This window comes from Alexandromys fortis, unplaced genomic scaffold (genome assembly GCF_014885135.2).
Source record: "Alexandromys fortis isolate MF-2015 unplaced genomic scaffold, M_Fortis_MF-2015_v1.1 scaffold_218, whole genome shotgun sequence".
Taxonomy (NCBI): domain Eukaryota; kingdom Metazoa; phylum Chordata; class Mammalia; order Rodentia; family Cricetidae; genus Alexandromys; species Alexandromys fortis.
Window position 1 is genome coordinate 1933540 of NW_026068112.1, and position 14972 is coordinate 1948511.

At 40.5% G+C, this 14972-nt stretch overlaps 1 protein-coding gene across 4 annotated transcripts in view; it reads left to right on the forward strand.

The window, feature by feature from the left end:
- The window catches only part of Snx27 (sorting nexin 27), an 86073-nt gene that overhangs the window by 19564 nt on the left and 51537 nt on the right, over nucleotides 1–14972 (forward strand). For all 4 annotated transcript variants that reach the window (XM_050124556.1, XM_050124555.1, XM_050124554.1 and 1 more), the window contains exon 2: nucleotides 8425–8656. In XM_050124556.1, the coding sequence (XP_049980513.1) occupies nucleotides 8425–8656 (232 nt within the window). The remainder of the gene's footprint in view (nucleotides 1–8424; nucleotides 8657–14972) is intronic.

Here is a 14972-nt window from a genome sequence, read left to right on the forward strand (position 1 = left end):
AAATATTTATTTTATTTATTTATTATATATACAATATTCTGTCTGTGTGTGTGCCTGCAGCCAGAAGAGGGCACCAGACCTCTTTATAGATGGTTGTGAGCCACCATGTGGTTGCCGGGAATTGAACTCAGGACCTTTGGAAGAACAGGCAATGCTCTTAACCACTGAGCCATCTCTCCAGCCCCCTAATTCTTATATAGCAAGTGCTTTACCCACTGCGCCATCTCCCCAGTATTTTTGTCACTTAAAAGTTTAGCTCTTGTGGGCACATTGCCATTGTGTTTTAATGTATAAAGTTGAAAAGCATCTGATTGCTTACAATTACATGAATTTATTGTCTGTTTTTAAAGGACTGCTTCTGAGGGGCTAATTCTCATTAAATTACTCTTGCATGTAACAGGGGTTCAAAATCTATTGTGCTTATTGCGTGGGGATGGCGCCTTTCCCCGGAATGTATAGCAGTTGCTTTGTTATATTTCTACCCATTATGTTTGATTACGTTCTGCTCCCTTCAGTAGCAGGGTACAGACTCTATTTAGAACTTTTCTCCTTCTGGAAGTGTTAACATTAGCTCTGTAATTTCCTCAGCTGGCTAACTTTGGTTGACTTAAGTAGTAGCTGAAGCCACTTCCCTTAGCTAGCTAAAAGCTTCTCCATTGGAGTCACATGTTGAACTCAAAGTAAAAAATGAGAATTTTCATTAAAATTATCAAGTGTATCTTTACAATGTGTATCTACACAATTAATTTGAGTACCACTTAGATTCCCAAGGAAACAAAATTCTGGTCTTATTTATGAATTTCATTATAAAGCATTTTCTTATGAAAATTTCAAACACCAGGAAGTTGAATTTTAAAGGGTACCGGTATGCTTAGTAGCTTTTAATAAAATGTATTTGTTTATTGTTTGTTTGTTTGGTTTTTCGAGACAGGGTTTCTCTGTAGCTTTGGAGCCTGTCCTGGAACTAGCTCTTGTAGACCAGGCTGACTTCAAACTCACAGAGATCCACCTGCCTCTGCCTCCTGAGTGCTGGGATTAAAAGTGTGCGCCACCACTGCCCGGCTTATTTATTCTTAATTATATGAAAGTGTGTCTGTGTGTAAGCATGTGTATAATTATGTCCATGCATGTAAGTGTCCAGGGAAACTAAAAAAGGGTTTTGGATCTCCAAGGAGCTAGAGTTAGAGGCAGCTGTTAGCTGCTGGATGTGGGTGCTGGGTTCTGAACCTGGGTCCTCTGCAAAAGCAGTGAGTGTTCTTGACTGCTGAGCCATCTCTCCAGCCCCTATAACTACCCTCTTTATTCTCTTTGTTTTCTTTATTTAATCACCACATAGTGATTGAATAATTTTAATAGCTCATTTTGAAGATATGGGAAATCATAGATTAGTATATCTTATTCAGCCTCAGATCCTTTTGTGTTGTTTGTGGAACTTGTGTGATTCTCTTTTGCTTATTTTGTGATCATTTATTTTCAGATGAATTTCTGATAGATTGTGTTACCAAGAAAGAAGGCAAGCAAAATTGGTGGAAGCAGTTTTATCATGATGGAAAACTCAGTCCTGCCCACCCCTTTGCTGGTGTGGCTATCACTTCTGATAACTTTATCAAGTGGCCTTGCTCTGGAGCCACAGCTCACTTTAGTTCTCAAAGCCAGTTCATTAGCCATAGGTGTTAGTGGCAGCTATTTATATGAGTTGGGGGAACTGAGGCATAGTGAGACCAAATAAGTTTCCTAATACTAAGTATTTGTTCAATGGTGTCTTTGGTATTCAAGTCCCAAGCATGTCTAATTCCCCAGAGCACATGCTTTGAATCAGATGTCTGCACTGAAACTTCCCTTTTCTCCTTTCAGTTTTTATGTCTCATGCTTGTACAACTTGAATCTGGTTTAGTATTCTTGTGGAAAACAGTGTTATGACTAGTACTTTAAAATATTTATTGTTTTTAAGTGTGAGTGTGTGCATGTGTATGAGTTTGGGTACATGCATGTGATGGCCAGTGCTCTCAGAGACCAGAGGTCATGTGCCTCTGGAGCTAGAGTTACAGGTGGTTGTGAGCCACATGATGTGAGTGTTGGGATTGAACTTGGTTTTCTGCAAGAGCAGTATACACATGCATTTAGCTCAGCTGTCCCTCCAGCCCGGGACTTTTATGATTGTGAAGTCCTTGAAATTCCTGAGGAGGGAGGGCCCTGTTTCAGATCAGATGTCCTGGAGTTTTTTGCTGACTTTATTCTCTGGAGAATGAAAGAATTTCTTTCTTTGTATTAAGTTGAGGCGTATATAGCATTTCTTCTGTAGTGGAGCCAGGTAGCTGTGTTTAGTGTGTGACACTAAACACCAGAAGTTCTTTCCTGTTCTTTGTTGTCGCTTTCTTTTTGTGATGTTGGGGGTTGAATCTAGGGCTCACACAAGCTGGGCAGTGTTCTGCCACTGAACCATATCCCCGCCCTTTGACTGCGTTTATTTCTTACTGAAGCTTTTAGGATGTTAGCCAGTTGGAAGTCCATTCTTGATATCAAAGACAGGGAACTGAAGCTGCTCCCTTTGCTCTCTGCTGGTTATAACACTCACTAAATTTTCCCTGGAGTCTTTCCTGGATTTATTTATTTTTGACACAGTCTCACTGACCTGGAACTCACTATATAGAGCAGACTGGCCTGGAACTCACAAAGATCTGTCTGCTTGCCTTTGCTTCTGGAGTGCTGGAATTAAAAGTGTGTGTCACTGCTGGGCAGTGGTGGCACACACCTTTAATCCCAGCACTCGGGAGGCAGAGGCAGGCGGATCTCTGTGAGTTTAGTGCCAGCCTGGTCTACAAGAGCTAGTTCCAGGACAGGCTCCAAAGCTACAGAGAAACCCTGCTGGAACCTCCCCCCAAAATAATAGCAGTCATGAAATAAAAACAACCCCTCCTCCCAAAAAACATGCATGTGCCACTGTGTGGCCAGTTTCAGGGAGAAATTTTGTGAGTGACTCAAGGGGCAGTTCATTTCTGTTGACAACTTGGTAAAGTTGTGTTTTGAAATCAGTAGGTTTTTTTTTTTTTTTTTTTTCCTGTTTTGGTTTTTCGAGACAGGGTTTTTAACTAGCTCTTGTAGACCAGGCTGGCCTCAAACTCACCGAGATTTTCCTGCTTTTGCCTCCTGAGTTTCAGGATTAGAGGTGTGCGTCACCAATGCCTGATTCAAATCAGTAGTTTTTAATTTTTTTGGAGACCCACATATTCCTTTTTGAAACCAATGAAAGCTATGGACCCCCCCACACACACACAAAATACATGATACAAATACACTTTTATCGATAAATTTTGTAGGGTCACTAACTCCCAAGCCTATACAAAGTACTCCAAGACTGAGTGGGTGCCGGTAATGCCCACACGAGGGAAGCTGTAATAGCAGAACTCAAGTCAGGGTGTGGCAGATTGTCAGATCCTGTCTGGGAAAGCTGGGGAAATGTGTTCATTTCTCCCTTGGAGGCCCTCCTACTCTTGGTTTCTTCTTTAATAAATCTGTTTGTTCTGCTAAAAAACAAACAAAAGAAGCTCTTTAAATGTTAAAAAAAAACACAACGGGGCTTTGGAGAGAGACACTGTCTTAAAAAACAAAAACAAACAAACAAAAAAACAAAAAAAAAGAAAGAAAAAATTGGAGACTAAAAAAAAAGGATACAGAGAAACTGTCTTAAAAAAAAGATTAAAAAAAGGGTAAGATTTGAGGACAAATTTAGAAAAAATTTTGTTATCATGTAGGATATTATGTTGTTCAGTCCCTGAGATATCGTGTGTCTCCTATTTTATTGAAACATTAAAATGGATATTTGTGAAAAAGCTAAGGTTCTTAGGGGTTTTATGCTGATTACTAACCTTTTCAATTTGGTTTTCTCTGAAGTGCTAGCTAAAGAATAGATGAACTCGGGGCTGGAGAGATGGCTCAGCGGTTAAGAGTATTGCCTGCTCTTCCAAAGGTCCTGAGTTCAATTCCCAGCAACCACATGGTGGCTCACAACCATCTGTAATAAGGTCTGGTGCCCTCTTCTGGACTGCAGGCATACACACAGACAGAATATTGTATACATAATAAATAAATAAATATTTTTAAAAATCTCTTAAAAAAAAAAAAGAATAGACGAACTCCTTTGCCAGCCCCTAAGTTTAGGTTTCAGTTTTTTTTTTCTTTACCCCAAATGTATTCAAGCACAGTGTGATGCCAGCCCCCAACTCTGATTGAACCCAGCAGGCTCTCCACTGCTGAGCTGGACCCTGCTCAGTTTTCTTTCCTCCTTGTTTGCATCTTCTTGTTTGGCTTTTCAAATGGTGGCATAGCTCCTGTTGCCCTGGAAGTAGAGACTCTTGCCTCTGCCTCCGGAACCGAGGTTATTTGGAAAGTGGGAATGTCATATTCTGGTTTCTCTTCAGATTCTGCAAGTTGGGACTTCCATCAGAAAAAGGACTGACTGTTTTTGGTTAAATTACTACTTTTAAGGGTTTGCTTGTAACTAGGATTTTAGTTTGAGAAATGTCAAGAGTTTTGAGGATTACAGACTTTTCTTTTGATAGAGTCTTGCCTTATAGCCTGGTCTCAGAATTGAGGCAATTCTCCTCCTTCAGCCTCCTGAGTGCTACAAATGTGCCCTACCATACACAGCTGAATTTACTTGCTAGATTGTTTTTTTTCACTTTTTTTTAAAAAATTTTTTATACATTTTTTATTGATATATATTGAGCTCTACATTTTTCTCTGCTCCCCTCCCTGCCTCTCCCGTCCCCCTTCAGTCCTCCCCCAAGGTCCCCATGCTCCCAATTTACTCAGGAGATCTTGTCTTTTTATACTTTCTACCTCCCATGTAGATTATATCTATATGAGTCTCTCTTAGTGTCCGCATTGTTGTCTTAAGTTCTCTGGGATTGTGGCTTTCTTTGCTTTATGTTTAAAAACCACCTATGAGTGAGTACATGTGATAATTGTCTTTCTGTGTCTGGGTTACCTCACTCAAAATAATGTTTTCTAGCTCCATCCATTTTCCTGCAAAATACAAGATGTCTTTTTTTTTCTGCTGTGTAGTACTCCATTGTGTAAACACAACACATTTTCCTTATCTATTCTTTGGTCAAGAGGCATTAGGTTGTTTCCAGGTTCTGGCTATGACAAACAAAGCTGCTATGAACATAGTTGAGCACATGTCCTTGTGGCACGAATGAGCATCCTTTGGATATATACCCAAAAGTGGTATTAATGGGTCTAGAGGAAGGTTGTTTCCTAATTTTCTGAGAAATCACCACACTGACATCCAAAGGGGTTGTACCAGCTTGCATTCCCACCAGCAATGCAGAAATGTTCCCTTTTCCCCACAACCTCTCCAGCATAAGTTTTTGATCTTGGCCATTCTTACAGGTGTAAGATGGAATCTCAGAGTTGTTTTGATTTGCATTTCTCTGATGACTAAGGATGTTTAACATTTCCTTAAGTGTCTTTCAACCATTTTAGATTCCTCTGTTGAGAGTTCTCTGTTTAGGTCTGTACTCCAATTTTTTAAATTGGATTATTTGATCTTTTGGTGTCCAATTTCTTGAGTTCTTTGTATATTTTGGAGATCAGACCTCTGTCTGATGTGGGGTTATGAAGATCTTTTCTCATTCTGTAGGCTGTCATTTTGTCTTGTTGACCGTGTCCTTTGCTTTACAGAAGCTTCTCAGTTTCAGGAGGTCCCATTTATTAATAGTTTCAGTGTCTGTGCTGATGGGGTTATGTTTAGGAAGTGATTCCCTGTGCCAGTGTGTTTAAGTGTACTTCCCACTTTCTTTTCTTTGAGGTTCAGTGTGGCTGGCTTTATGTTGAGGTCTTTGATCCATTTTGACTTGAGTTTTGCGCATGGTAATAGATATGGGTCTATTGTCATTCTTCTTTCTACATGTTGATATCTGGTTATGCCAGCACCACTTGTTAAATATGCTTTCTTTTTTCCATTTGATATTATTTGCTTCTTTATCAAAGATCAGGTGTTCGAAGATGTGTATCCAGGTCTTCTGTTTGGTTCCATTGGTCCTCCTGTCTGTTCTTATGCCAATACGAGGCTGTTTTCAGTACTGTAGCTCTGTAGTAGAGATTTGAAGTCAGGGATTGTGATACCTCCAGAAGTTCTTTTATTGTACAGGATTGTTTTGGCTGTCCTGGGTTTTTTGCTTTTCCATATGAAGTTGAGTACCGTTCTTTTGAGGTCTTTGAAGAATTTTGCTGGGATTTTGATGGTTATTGTGTTAAACTTGCTAATTTGTTAAACTGAAAATAAGGGAGGAAGATAGCCAAGGCCTCTCCTGTCCGGTCTGTTGTTTATACACATGGATGTTTTAGATACCAGACTCCGACAGAGGTGAAGCCGTGACTGGGAACTGCTGAAGGCTTGTTGCTAAACTTAGCATTCTTCCTTTTCAGGAAGGGAAAACCTAAAGGTTTGGAACATAACTGAGAACAATAACCTAACTCTAAAGGGCAGATAAGCTTTCAATATGAAAGTAGTAGAGGCTAGGTGTATTTTTCCTGTCTCTTGTGAGAGCCATGGTAGGGCCCTCCAGGCCAGCTGCCCAGTGGTTTTTGCTGAGGTAGCTCATTAGGTCAGCATGCTGGGAAGGTTGTTCAGTTTTTGAGTGCTGTGAGACTCAGCATCTTTCTTGACAAAATTATTGTTCTTTCAATCTTACACTTTTCCTTATTTCAGTCTTGCGTACAAGTGAACAGGCAGGAAAATTAGTAGGTTGATTTACTGTATAACTGTAGGTGTGTGTTTCTTGGTTTGGGTAGATTATACATAGTTTTAAGGCAAATGTATGGAGCAGAAAATGTGTAGATTGAATCCTGAGAGATTATCCAGACCACAAAAAAGAGAAAGAAAAAAAAAAAAGAGAGAATATCCAGACTGACTGGAAGAGCAGAAGAAGTTGGGTTATAGAGAAATATTGCTCCTTTAAAAACCAAGAGATCAGTCTACATGCAGATTAATACTTTTTAAAATATCATGATAATAACTTGCTATAAAGAAAGATTAATTTATCCGGGCTGTGGTGGCGCAGGCCTTTAATCCCAGCACTCGGGAGGCAGAGGCAGGCGGATCTCCTGTGAGTTCGAGGCCAGCCTGGTCTACAAGAGCTAGTTCCAGGACAGCCTCATAAGCTACAGAGAAACCCTGTCTCAAAAAACCGAAGAAAGAAAGAAAGAAAGAAAGAAAGAAAGAAAGAAAGAAAGAAAGAAAGAAAGAAAGGAAAAGAAAAGAAAGACTGATTAATTTGAAGAGATGGGGGAAAATGAAAATATAATGTAAAAGAACTGCCTTGGGGATGGACACATATGTGTACATGCACACACACGCCACGCGCACACACTTTAGTTTTATAAAGAGAAGTTTTTGGTTTTGGTTTTTCAGGACAAGGTTTCTCCCTGTAGCCCTGGCTGTCTCTTAACTTACTCTGTAGCCCCGGCTGTCTCTTAACTCACTCTGTAGCCCTGGCTGTCTCTTAACTTAACTCTGTAGCCCCGGCTGTCTCTTAACTTACTCTGTAGCCCCGGCTGTCTCTTAACTTACTCTGTAGCCCCGGCTGTCTCTTAACTTACTCTGTAGCCCCGGCTGTCTCTTAACTCACTCTGTAGCCCTGGCTGTCTCTTAACTTAACTCTGTAGCCCTGGCTGTCTCTTAACTCACTCTGTAGACCTGGCTGGCCTCAAAGTCACAGAGATCCACCTGCCTTGCCTCCTGAGTGCTGGGATTAAAGGCATGAACCACCACCTGACTGAGGGAATTTTTTTTTTTTTTAAGAAAAGTCCTGGGGTTGGAGATAAGACTTAGTGGTAGAGAGTATGTACTGCTCTTGCAGAGGACCCAAGTTTGGTTCCCAGCACCCATACTGGATGATTCATAACTCCTGTAACTTTAGCTCCTGGCCTCTGGCTCTGCAGGTACCTGCACTTCCATGCACACACCCACACATAGACATAATTAAAAATAATAAAAATAGATCTTAGATGTTTCCACAAGGTGTAGGTGAACAGACTAATGAAAATGGGAGAGTTGCCCACAGCACTTTTGTGTTGTCCACGACTGGGGAGGATGATGAAAGTAGACTGCTGAGCTGAAAGTTTGCTGCTTCCCAGCAGCACTGTCTTGCTTGTCTTTCCTGACTCAAGCAATGTGTTGGAGTCTAGATTAGAGGAAGAGTAGGTCTCTTGCTGTTTGCATTTCCTCTCCCTGTTGTAAGTTCACCAACAGCTTTTCACTTTAGAGTCTAGAAAGACATTAACGACTTTCTGGAGCCAGATGAATCTTTTGATTTTTGTGGTTCATACTGTGACGCTGGGGTGGGGACAGGAGGTTGGAGTTACAAAGTGTTTGGACCCTTCTGGTTTATGGGATTGTTTTTTTCCTTTTCCCCTTAGGAACGGCGTGAATGTTGAGGGGGCGACACACAAGCAGGTGGTGGACCTGATCCGAGCAGGAGAGAAGGAATTGATCTTGACAGTGTTGTCTGTACCTCCTCATGAGGCTGATAACCTAGATCCCAGTGACGACTCCTTGGGACAATCATTTTATGATTACACAGAAAAGCAAGCAGTGCCCATATCGGTCCCCACATACAAACATGTGGAGCAGAATGGTGAGAAGTTTGTGGTGAGTGTCAGCCCAGCTTGATCCTCAAAATTAGCTTTTATTTCCTTTATTCTCATGAATGTACTTCAAGCACTAAAATAAAAGACTGCAACCTAGGTTAGTTTGTCTGTCAGGAAGTTAAATTCACTTCGAGATGGTCTTGGCACTGATTGATTTGTGCAGGGATAATTTTCAGGAATGAAGAGTTCTATTTCTGCTTACATATGGTTTCATCTATTTCCTCACAGTTTCAAGTTTGTATTCTGTTCTTTTATGAAAACACGTGAGTTTCTTTTGCCATATGTCTTTGCTAATTGTAGTCTGATTTACTGTTGAGTCTGGAGTTATAGACCAGGTATCTTCTGAAATTTTGAAAGGTATCTTCGAAAATATTTGGATAAACAGAGGTTTGTCATTTTGAAACCTATGTATCTCTATACTTATTCCTTTCCACATCTTGTTTCTTTCATTTCTTGGTGATATCTGTGTGCATGAATAACTCTTTAGTTTTTCCCTCATGGTCCTAACATACTCTTGACTGCAATTCCCATGAGCTGTTCTACACATTTCTATTTTGTAGCTAATATAAATAAGCAGAACTCATCTTGAATTTTAGATGATATGTAACAGCTTGTTTCCTGATGCTGTTTGGTCTTCAAAACATAGTTGCTATTGATACTTCAAACTGTTTATTTTTCTCTTGGTTGTACTCTGTTTTATTTGCCTTTGACTGTTTCAGAAACGTTGACATACGAAGCATTAATTCTTTTATTCTTTGTGGAAATGAAGTGGGTTCTTTTAGATATTGGCAATCAGACCACAGGTGTTTAGAGCTGTAGGGCTGGGAGTAGAGCTCAGGGGTAGAGTGCTTAACTAATATGTCAATATTCCCGGTTCAGTACTCTATAAAATAAAATGCTGATCTGCTGATTAAAGTTATCATCTCTGAAACTAGGATTTATCTCTTCTGTTGGAATGAACCACTAAATGCTTATGGCCAGTTCTTCCCAATGGGGAGGTGAACCAAACATGGAAGTTAACTGGGGATAATTGCACATGAGTTTTGTATCAGCATGGTTTCTGTATTCTTAGAGCTACACACAAAGTTTAGAAATGAGACCTGATTGGTTGTGGAACCTTTTGAGAATTATCTAAGGTTTTAGCAACTTCTGTAGCCTTGGGACAAGGAATGAAACTACTAATTGTTCTTTTGTAAAAGGTCAGCTTTATTAGCCAAATTTCTGTATGTTTAACTATTCGTCTAGCTAGATGTCCAGTTTTATGGTGTCATTCTTTTATCTACTACCACAGTAAGGAGAGAATATTTTCATCACTCCCCAAATTTCCCTACTCTGTTTTGCAGTTATTTTTCCTTGTTAACCACTGATCTATTTTCTGTCTCTATATTTTGTTCTTTGTATTGACTATCAGACACATGGAAACATATAATATGTACTTGTCTTAGCTGCTGTCAGACACATGGAAACATATAATATGTACTTGTGTTAGCTGCTGTTTTTGTTGCTGCTACAAAATAACTGACAGAAATAAGCTGAGGAATTGAAAGTTTAGTTTGAGAGTGCTGTCGTGTTAGGGAAGGCATGGTGGCTGGAGTTGTTCTAGTTGCGGTGACTGGGAGCATTAAGCAGTTAGTCACATTGCACCCATACTCAGGAAGCCAGAAGAGGTGAATGCTGGTCCTTAACTTGCTTTCTTTTTACTTTTTATTTAGCCTAGGAATGGTGGCCACATTCAGGGTAGTCCTTTCCTCCAGTTAAATTTCATTGGAAATGGAAGGTTATCTCTAAGGTAATTTTGTATCCATTCAGGTTAGCAATAAAGATTAATTACTAGAGGTCTGTGCGTGTGTGCGTGCGTGTGTGTATGTGTGTGTGTATGTGTGTGTGGGCACACACACGTGCAAGCATGTGAGCATGTGCATGTAGAGGCCTGAGGTCATCATCCCTTTCTCAGTTACTTTCCACTTCTGTTATTATTAATTTTTACATTATTTATGTGTTGGGGGTGAAGTATGGATGAGGGTATGCGTGGGTGTGTGGAGGTCAGAACAGTTAGTGGGAATTAGTTCTCTCCTTCTACCGTGTGAGTTTCAGGGATTGAACTCAGGTCATCAGGCTTTGTGGCAAGCAACCTTATCAGCTGAGCCATCTCACTAACCTCCTACCTTATAAGAAACTGGCAGAGCTGACAAGATAGCCCAGTGATCAAGAGTGCTTGCTGCACAACCATGAAGCCCTGAGTTTAGAGCCCAGCATCTATGGAACAAACCATATATGGTTTCTTGTTCACCTGTAAGTCTAGCACAGTAGAAGGCAGACAGGACTATTACTAGAACTTACTGGCTTTCTGAGAAATTCGTTGCCTCTGACTAACAAGACAGAAAGTGATGGAGGATGACATTCAGTGCCCTCTGTTGTCTGTACACCCACATTACACAGGTCCACACGCACGCAGGCTGGGACACTCACTCTGGCATCCACTGCGCGCCTGCACACACACACACACACACACACACTCTTGTCAGACTTGGATTGGAGGTGTGGCTCAGTGGGGGGAACTATGCTGAGCTTAAATGAAGCTCTCAGTTCAGTCCCTAGTACCACAGAAACCCGGTATAGTAGAATGTGCCTGTGATCTCAGCGCACAGGAGCAGGAGGATCAGTAGTTCAAGGTCACTCTCAGCTATATACTAAGTTTGAGACCTTTTTTCAAAAACTCAAGAGAAACTGACAAACTGCTCTTCGAAATACTTTTGTCATATTTTCATTCTCATTTGCAGTAAAGAATTGTAGTTTTTCTATAACCTCGATATGTGCTATTTTTAATACTTTTTTTCCCCAGGTAGGGACTGCCCATGTATCCTTGGATGGCATTTAATTTGTGGTGGTTTTGCCTTAGTCTCCCAAGTGCTACCTGACCCTTCCCTATCCCTCTTTTTTTTTTTTTTTTGTTTTGTTTTGTTTTTCGAGACAGAGTTTCTCTGTGGTTTTTGGAGCCTGTCCTGGAACTAGCTCTTGCAGACCAGGCTGGTCTCGAACTCACAGAGATCCGCCTGCCTCTGCCTTCCAAGTGCTGGGATTAAAGGCATGCGCCACCACCGCCCGGCCCTGTCCCTCTTTTTTGTCCTTTTTTTTTTTTTTTTCTACTCATGCTGGGGACTGAACCCAGAGTGTTGTATGTGCTAAGCATAGTTTGTTCCCCTGAGTTACATCCTTGAACTTAATTTTTTTTTTTTTACTCTTATGCAGCTTTCTGAAAGATTTATTTTTGTTATTTTTGAGATGAGGGCCAGAAGGAAGAGAGAGAGTGTGTGTATGTTGTGTCTGTGTGCCAGTGTTGAGGCCAGAGGTGTCAGATCCCCCGAGAGTTGGTTGTGAGGTTGGTTGGTTCTGGATGGAACCAAACATGGGTCCTCTTCAAGAGCAGTACATTCTTTTAGCCATGGAGCTGACTTATCAGTTCCTATTACTGGCCATTCTGGTTGTGTGTGAGTGTGTGTGTCTGTGTGTTTATGCCATCTGTTAGTAGCTGTCATGCCTGCAGAGGTGAGAGGAGGGTGTTAGATCCCTGGAGCTGGATTTATAGGAGGTTGTGAGCTGCCTGGTATGGTCCTTTGCAAGAGCAGCAAGTGGACTTAACCTCTGAGCCATTTCCCAGCCCCCACTATGGGCATTCATGTAGGTACAGTGGTATCTCAAATTGATTTATTTGTGACTAACTGACATTCATCTGTTTCATTGGTATGAAGAGTCTGTTAATTTTCTGTCCACTTAAAATTTTGATTTGTTTTATTATTTTGTTAATAAAAATTTATTATCTGTAATGGATGTAAATTCTCAGGATGTTTTGTATTTCTTCCGTCTGTGGCTTGCCATTTTATTAAGAGTGTTTTAAAGAACAAAAGTTAGAAATTTTAATGAAGCCCACTCTACCATGTTTTAATTACTGGTAATGCAATTCATGTTTTAATAAAACGTCTTAACTCCAGAATGCCAGCCCTCTACCCCACAGCTCTCTTCAGCAGGGTCTTACCACAGAGCTAGTTTGGCCTTGAACTCATGATCCTCCTGCCTTAGTTTTCTGAGAGCTGAGGCTACAGCTATGTACTACCACACTTGGCTTTATAACCCTGCTATCTTATAAAAGCTTTAGGCCGGGCTGTGGTGGCGCAGATTTAATCCCAGCACTTAGGAGGCAGAGGCAGGTGGATCTCTGTGAGTTCTAGGCCAGCCTGGTCTACAAGAGCTAGTTCCAGGACAGGCTCCAAAGCTACAGAGAAACCCTGTCTCAAAAAAAAAAAAGTTTTTTCGTTATTTTAACTATTTTTAATAATGTATAATCCATTACTATAATTGTTTTTATAAATTTTATTTAGTTTGGTGGTATTTGAGTGTTTACAGATTGTGCTGCTGTGATCAGTTTTACGTTTTTACTACTTTGATACATTACACCCTATAGCCGTCATCCCTCTGAGCCTTCATCTCCTCCAGCTCCAGGTCATGCAAGTCTACTTCCTGTCCTATAAATTGACGTATACTGAACATTTCATATGCACGGAATCGTATGGGGTTTTTGTGTTTGACTTGCTTCTTTCATTTAGCTGTTTTCAAGGCTTACCTCTATTGTATTGTTAACCTATATTTNAGTAGCTAGAACGCCAACCTCCAGGAAGGCTCACCTGAGTACTGTCTTCTCAACCAGAGTGCAAAGACAAGCTTGGCTTCCTGCTATATCCTTGAGTGTGTGTGTGTGTGTGTGTGTGTGAGATTTATTAGACTGGCTTACAGGATGTAGTCTGGGTTGTCAACAGTGACTGTCTCACAATGGAAAGGCTGAAAATCCAGTAGCTATTTTGTTCATGAGGCTGATGTCTCTGCAGTCCCAGTTTGGTGCAGGAACCCTGGAGGATTCCTGGAGAGCTGCTAGTCTTCAGTCTACATTTGCAGAAGACAACACTATCTTCTTCCATGTCTGTTTTTGGTGGTAGTGTGTAGTATGAATAATAAAAACCCAGAGACAGACATTGGGGTTCAACTTGAAGATCAGAAAAGCAAAGCAGCCAGCCACTGGCTTTTAACTTTACCTTGAACCATAAATGGGCAATCATGTCTCCTCGAATCAATCCTCAGATTGAAACTGAGTTGACAGCTGTCTTCCTCCTGTTTTATATTCCTCTTTAATGCTGGGACTAAAGGCGTGCACTGCAACTGCCACTGCCCGACCTCTTTGGCTAACTAGTGTGGCTGCTGGGATTAAAGATGTGTGCCACCACTGCCTGGCCTGTATGGCTGACTAGTTTGGCTGCTTTGCACTGATCTTCAGGCAAACTTTATTTATTAAAACACAAATAATATACCACTATATTTCCCTTTTTTGTCTAAAATAAAAAAGAAGGCTATAACTAATATAAGAAAAACTATATACAATAAGTACAATAACTATACAATATGTACAGGCAATAAATACATCAACAGTGTCTAGTCCATTTGCATTTGACAAATGGAGAGAAAGCACTCCATTATCAATCCTATCTTGATGTGTCCAAAATCTTGTGCCTAATTTGCTTTCTATCATAACTTGCTTTCTGTGTCTGATAAATAAGGAAAACTATAACTATCTAGTCTTCAGTCAACTCCCTCAGAGACCCAAGAAGGCAGTAATATTAACTGAGTAAGCAAGAAGTGTGAGCAAGTGACTTCCAAAAAATGTGAGAAATGATAGAAATAGCTGGCTGCCTGGACAGTCACCCAGAGTTCCTCTGCAATGTTGTGGCATCTTTCTTTGGCCTACAGGCCTAGAATATTTGATAGATTTTTCTGTGAAGCAGGTTATTCTGAAGGACTGTTCCACCTTTGTCTTGACAATATTTGGCAGACATTTTCTTTTGTGTTCTGCTTGTTTAATCAGGGCAGCATACTGTCAGCAGTCGAGGCAAGGGTATTTTGCTACAAAGAAAGTAAACTCCATGTGGAGTTTCTTCGATGCCCATTATCCTCTCTAAAGTAGATTGGTGCTGCTAGGAGAAAAAAAAAAGAACTTGTGTTATTAAAACATTTTAAATGCCATATTCTGTAGATCTCTGAAGTGTTTGAAGGTGACCTGTCTGTCTAAAATATATTTTTGTTTGACCTTGAAAACATACTTAATCCCAGCACTTGAGAGGCAGAGGTAGGTGGATTTCTGTGAGTTCGAGGCCATCCTGGTCTACAGAGCTAGTTCCAGGACAGGCTCTAAAGCTACAGAGAAACCCTGTCTCGAAAAAACAAACAAAACAATCCAAAAAGCAAAGCAAAGCAAAAAAAAAAAAAAAAAAAAA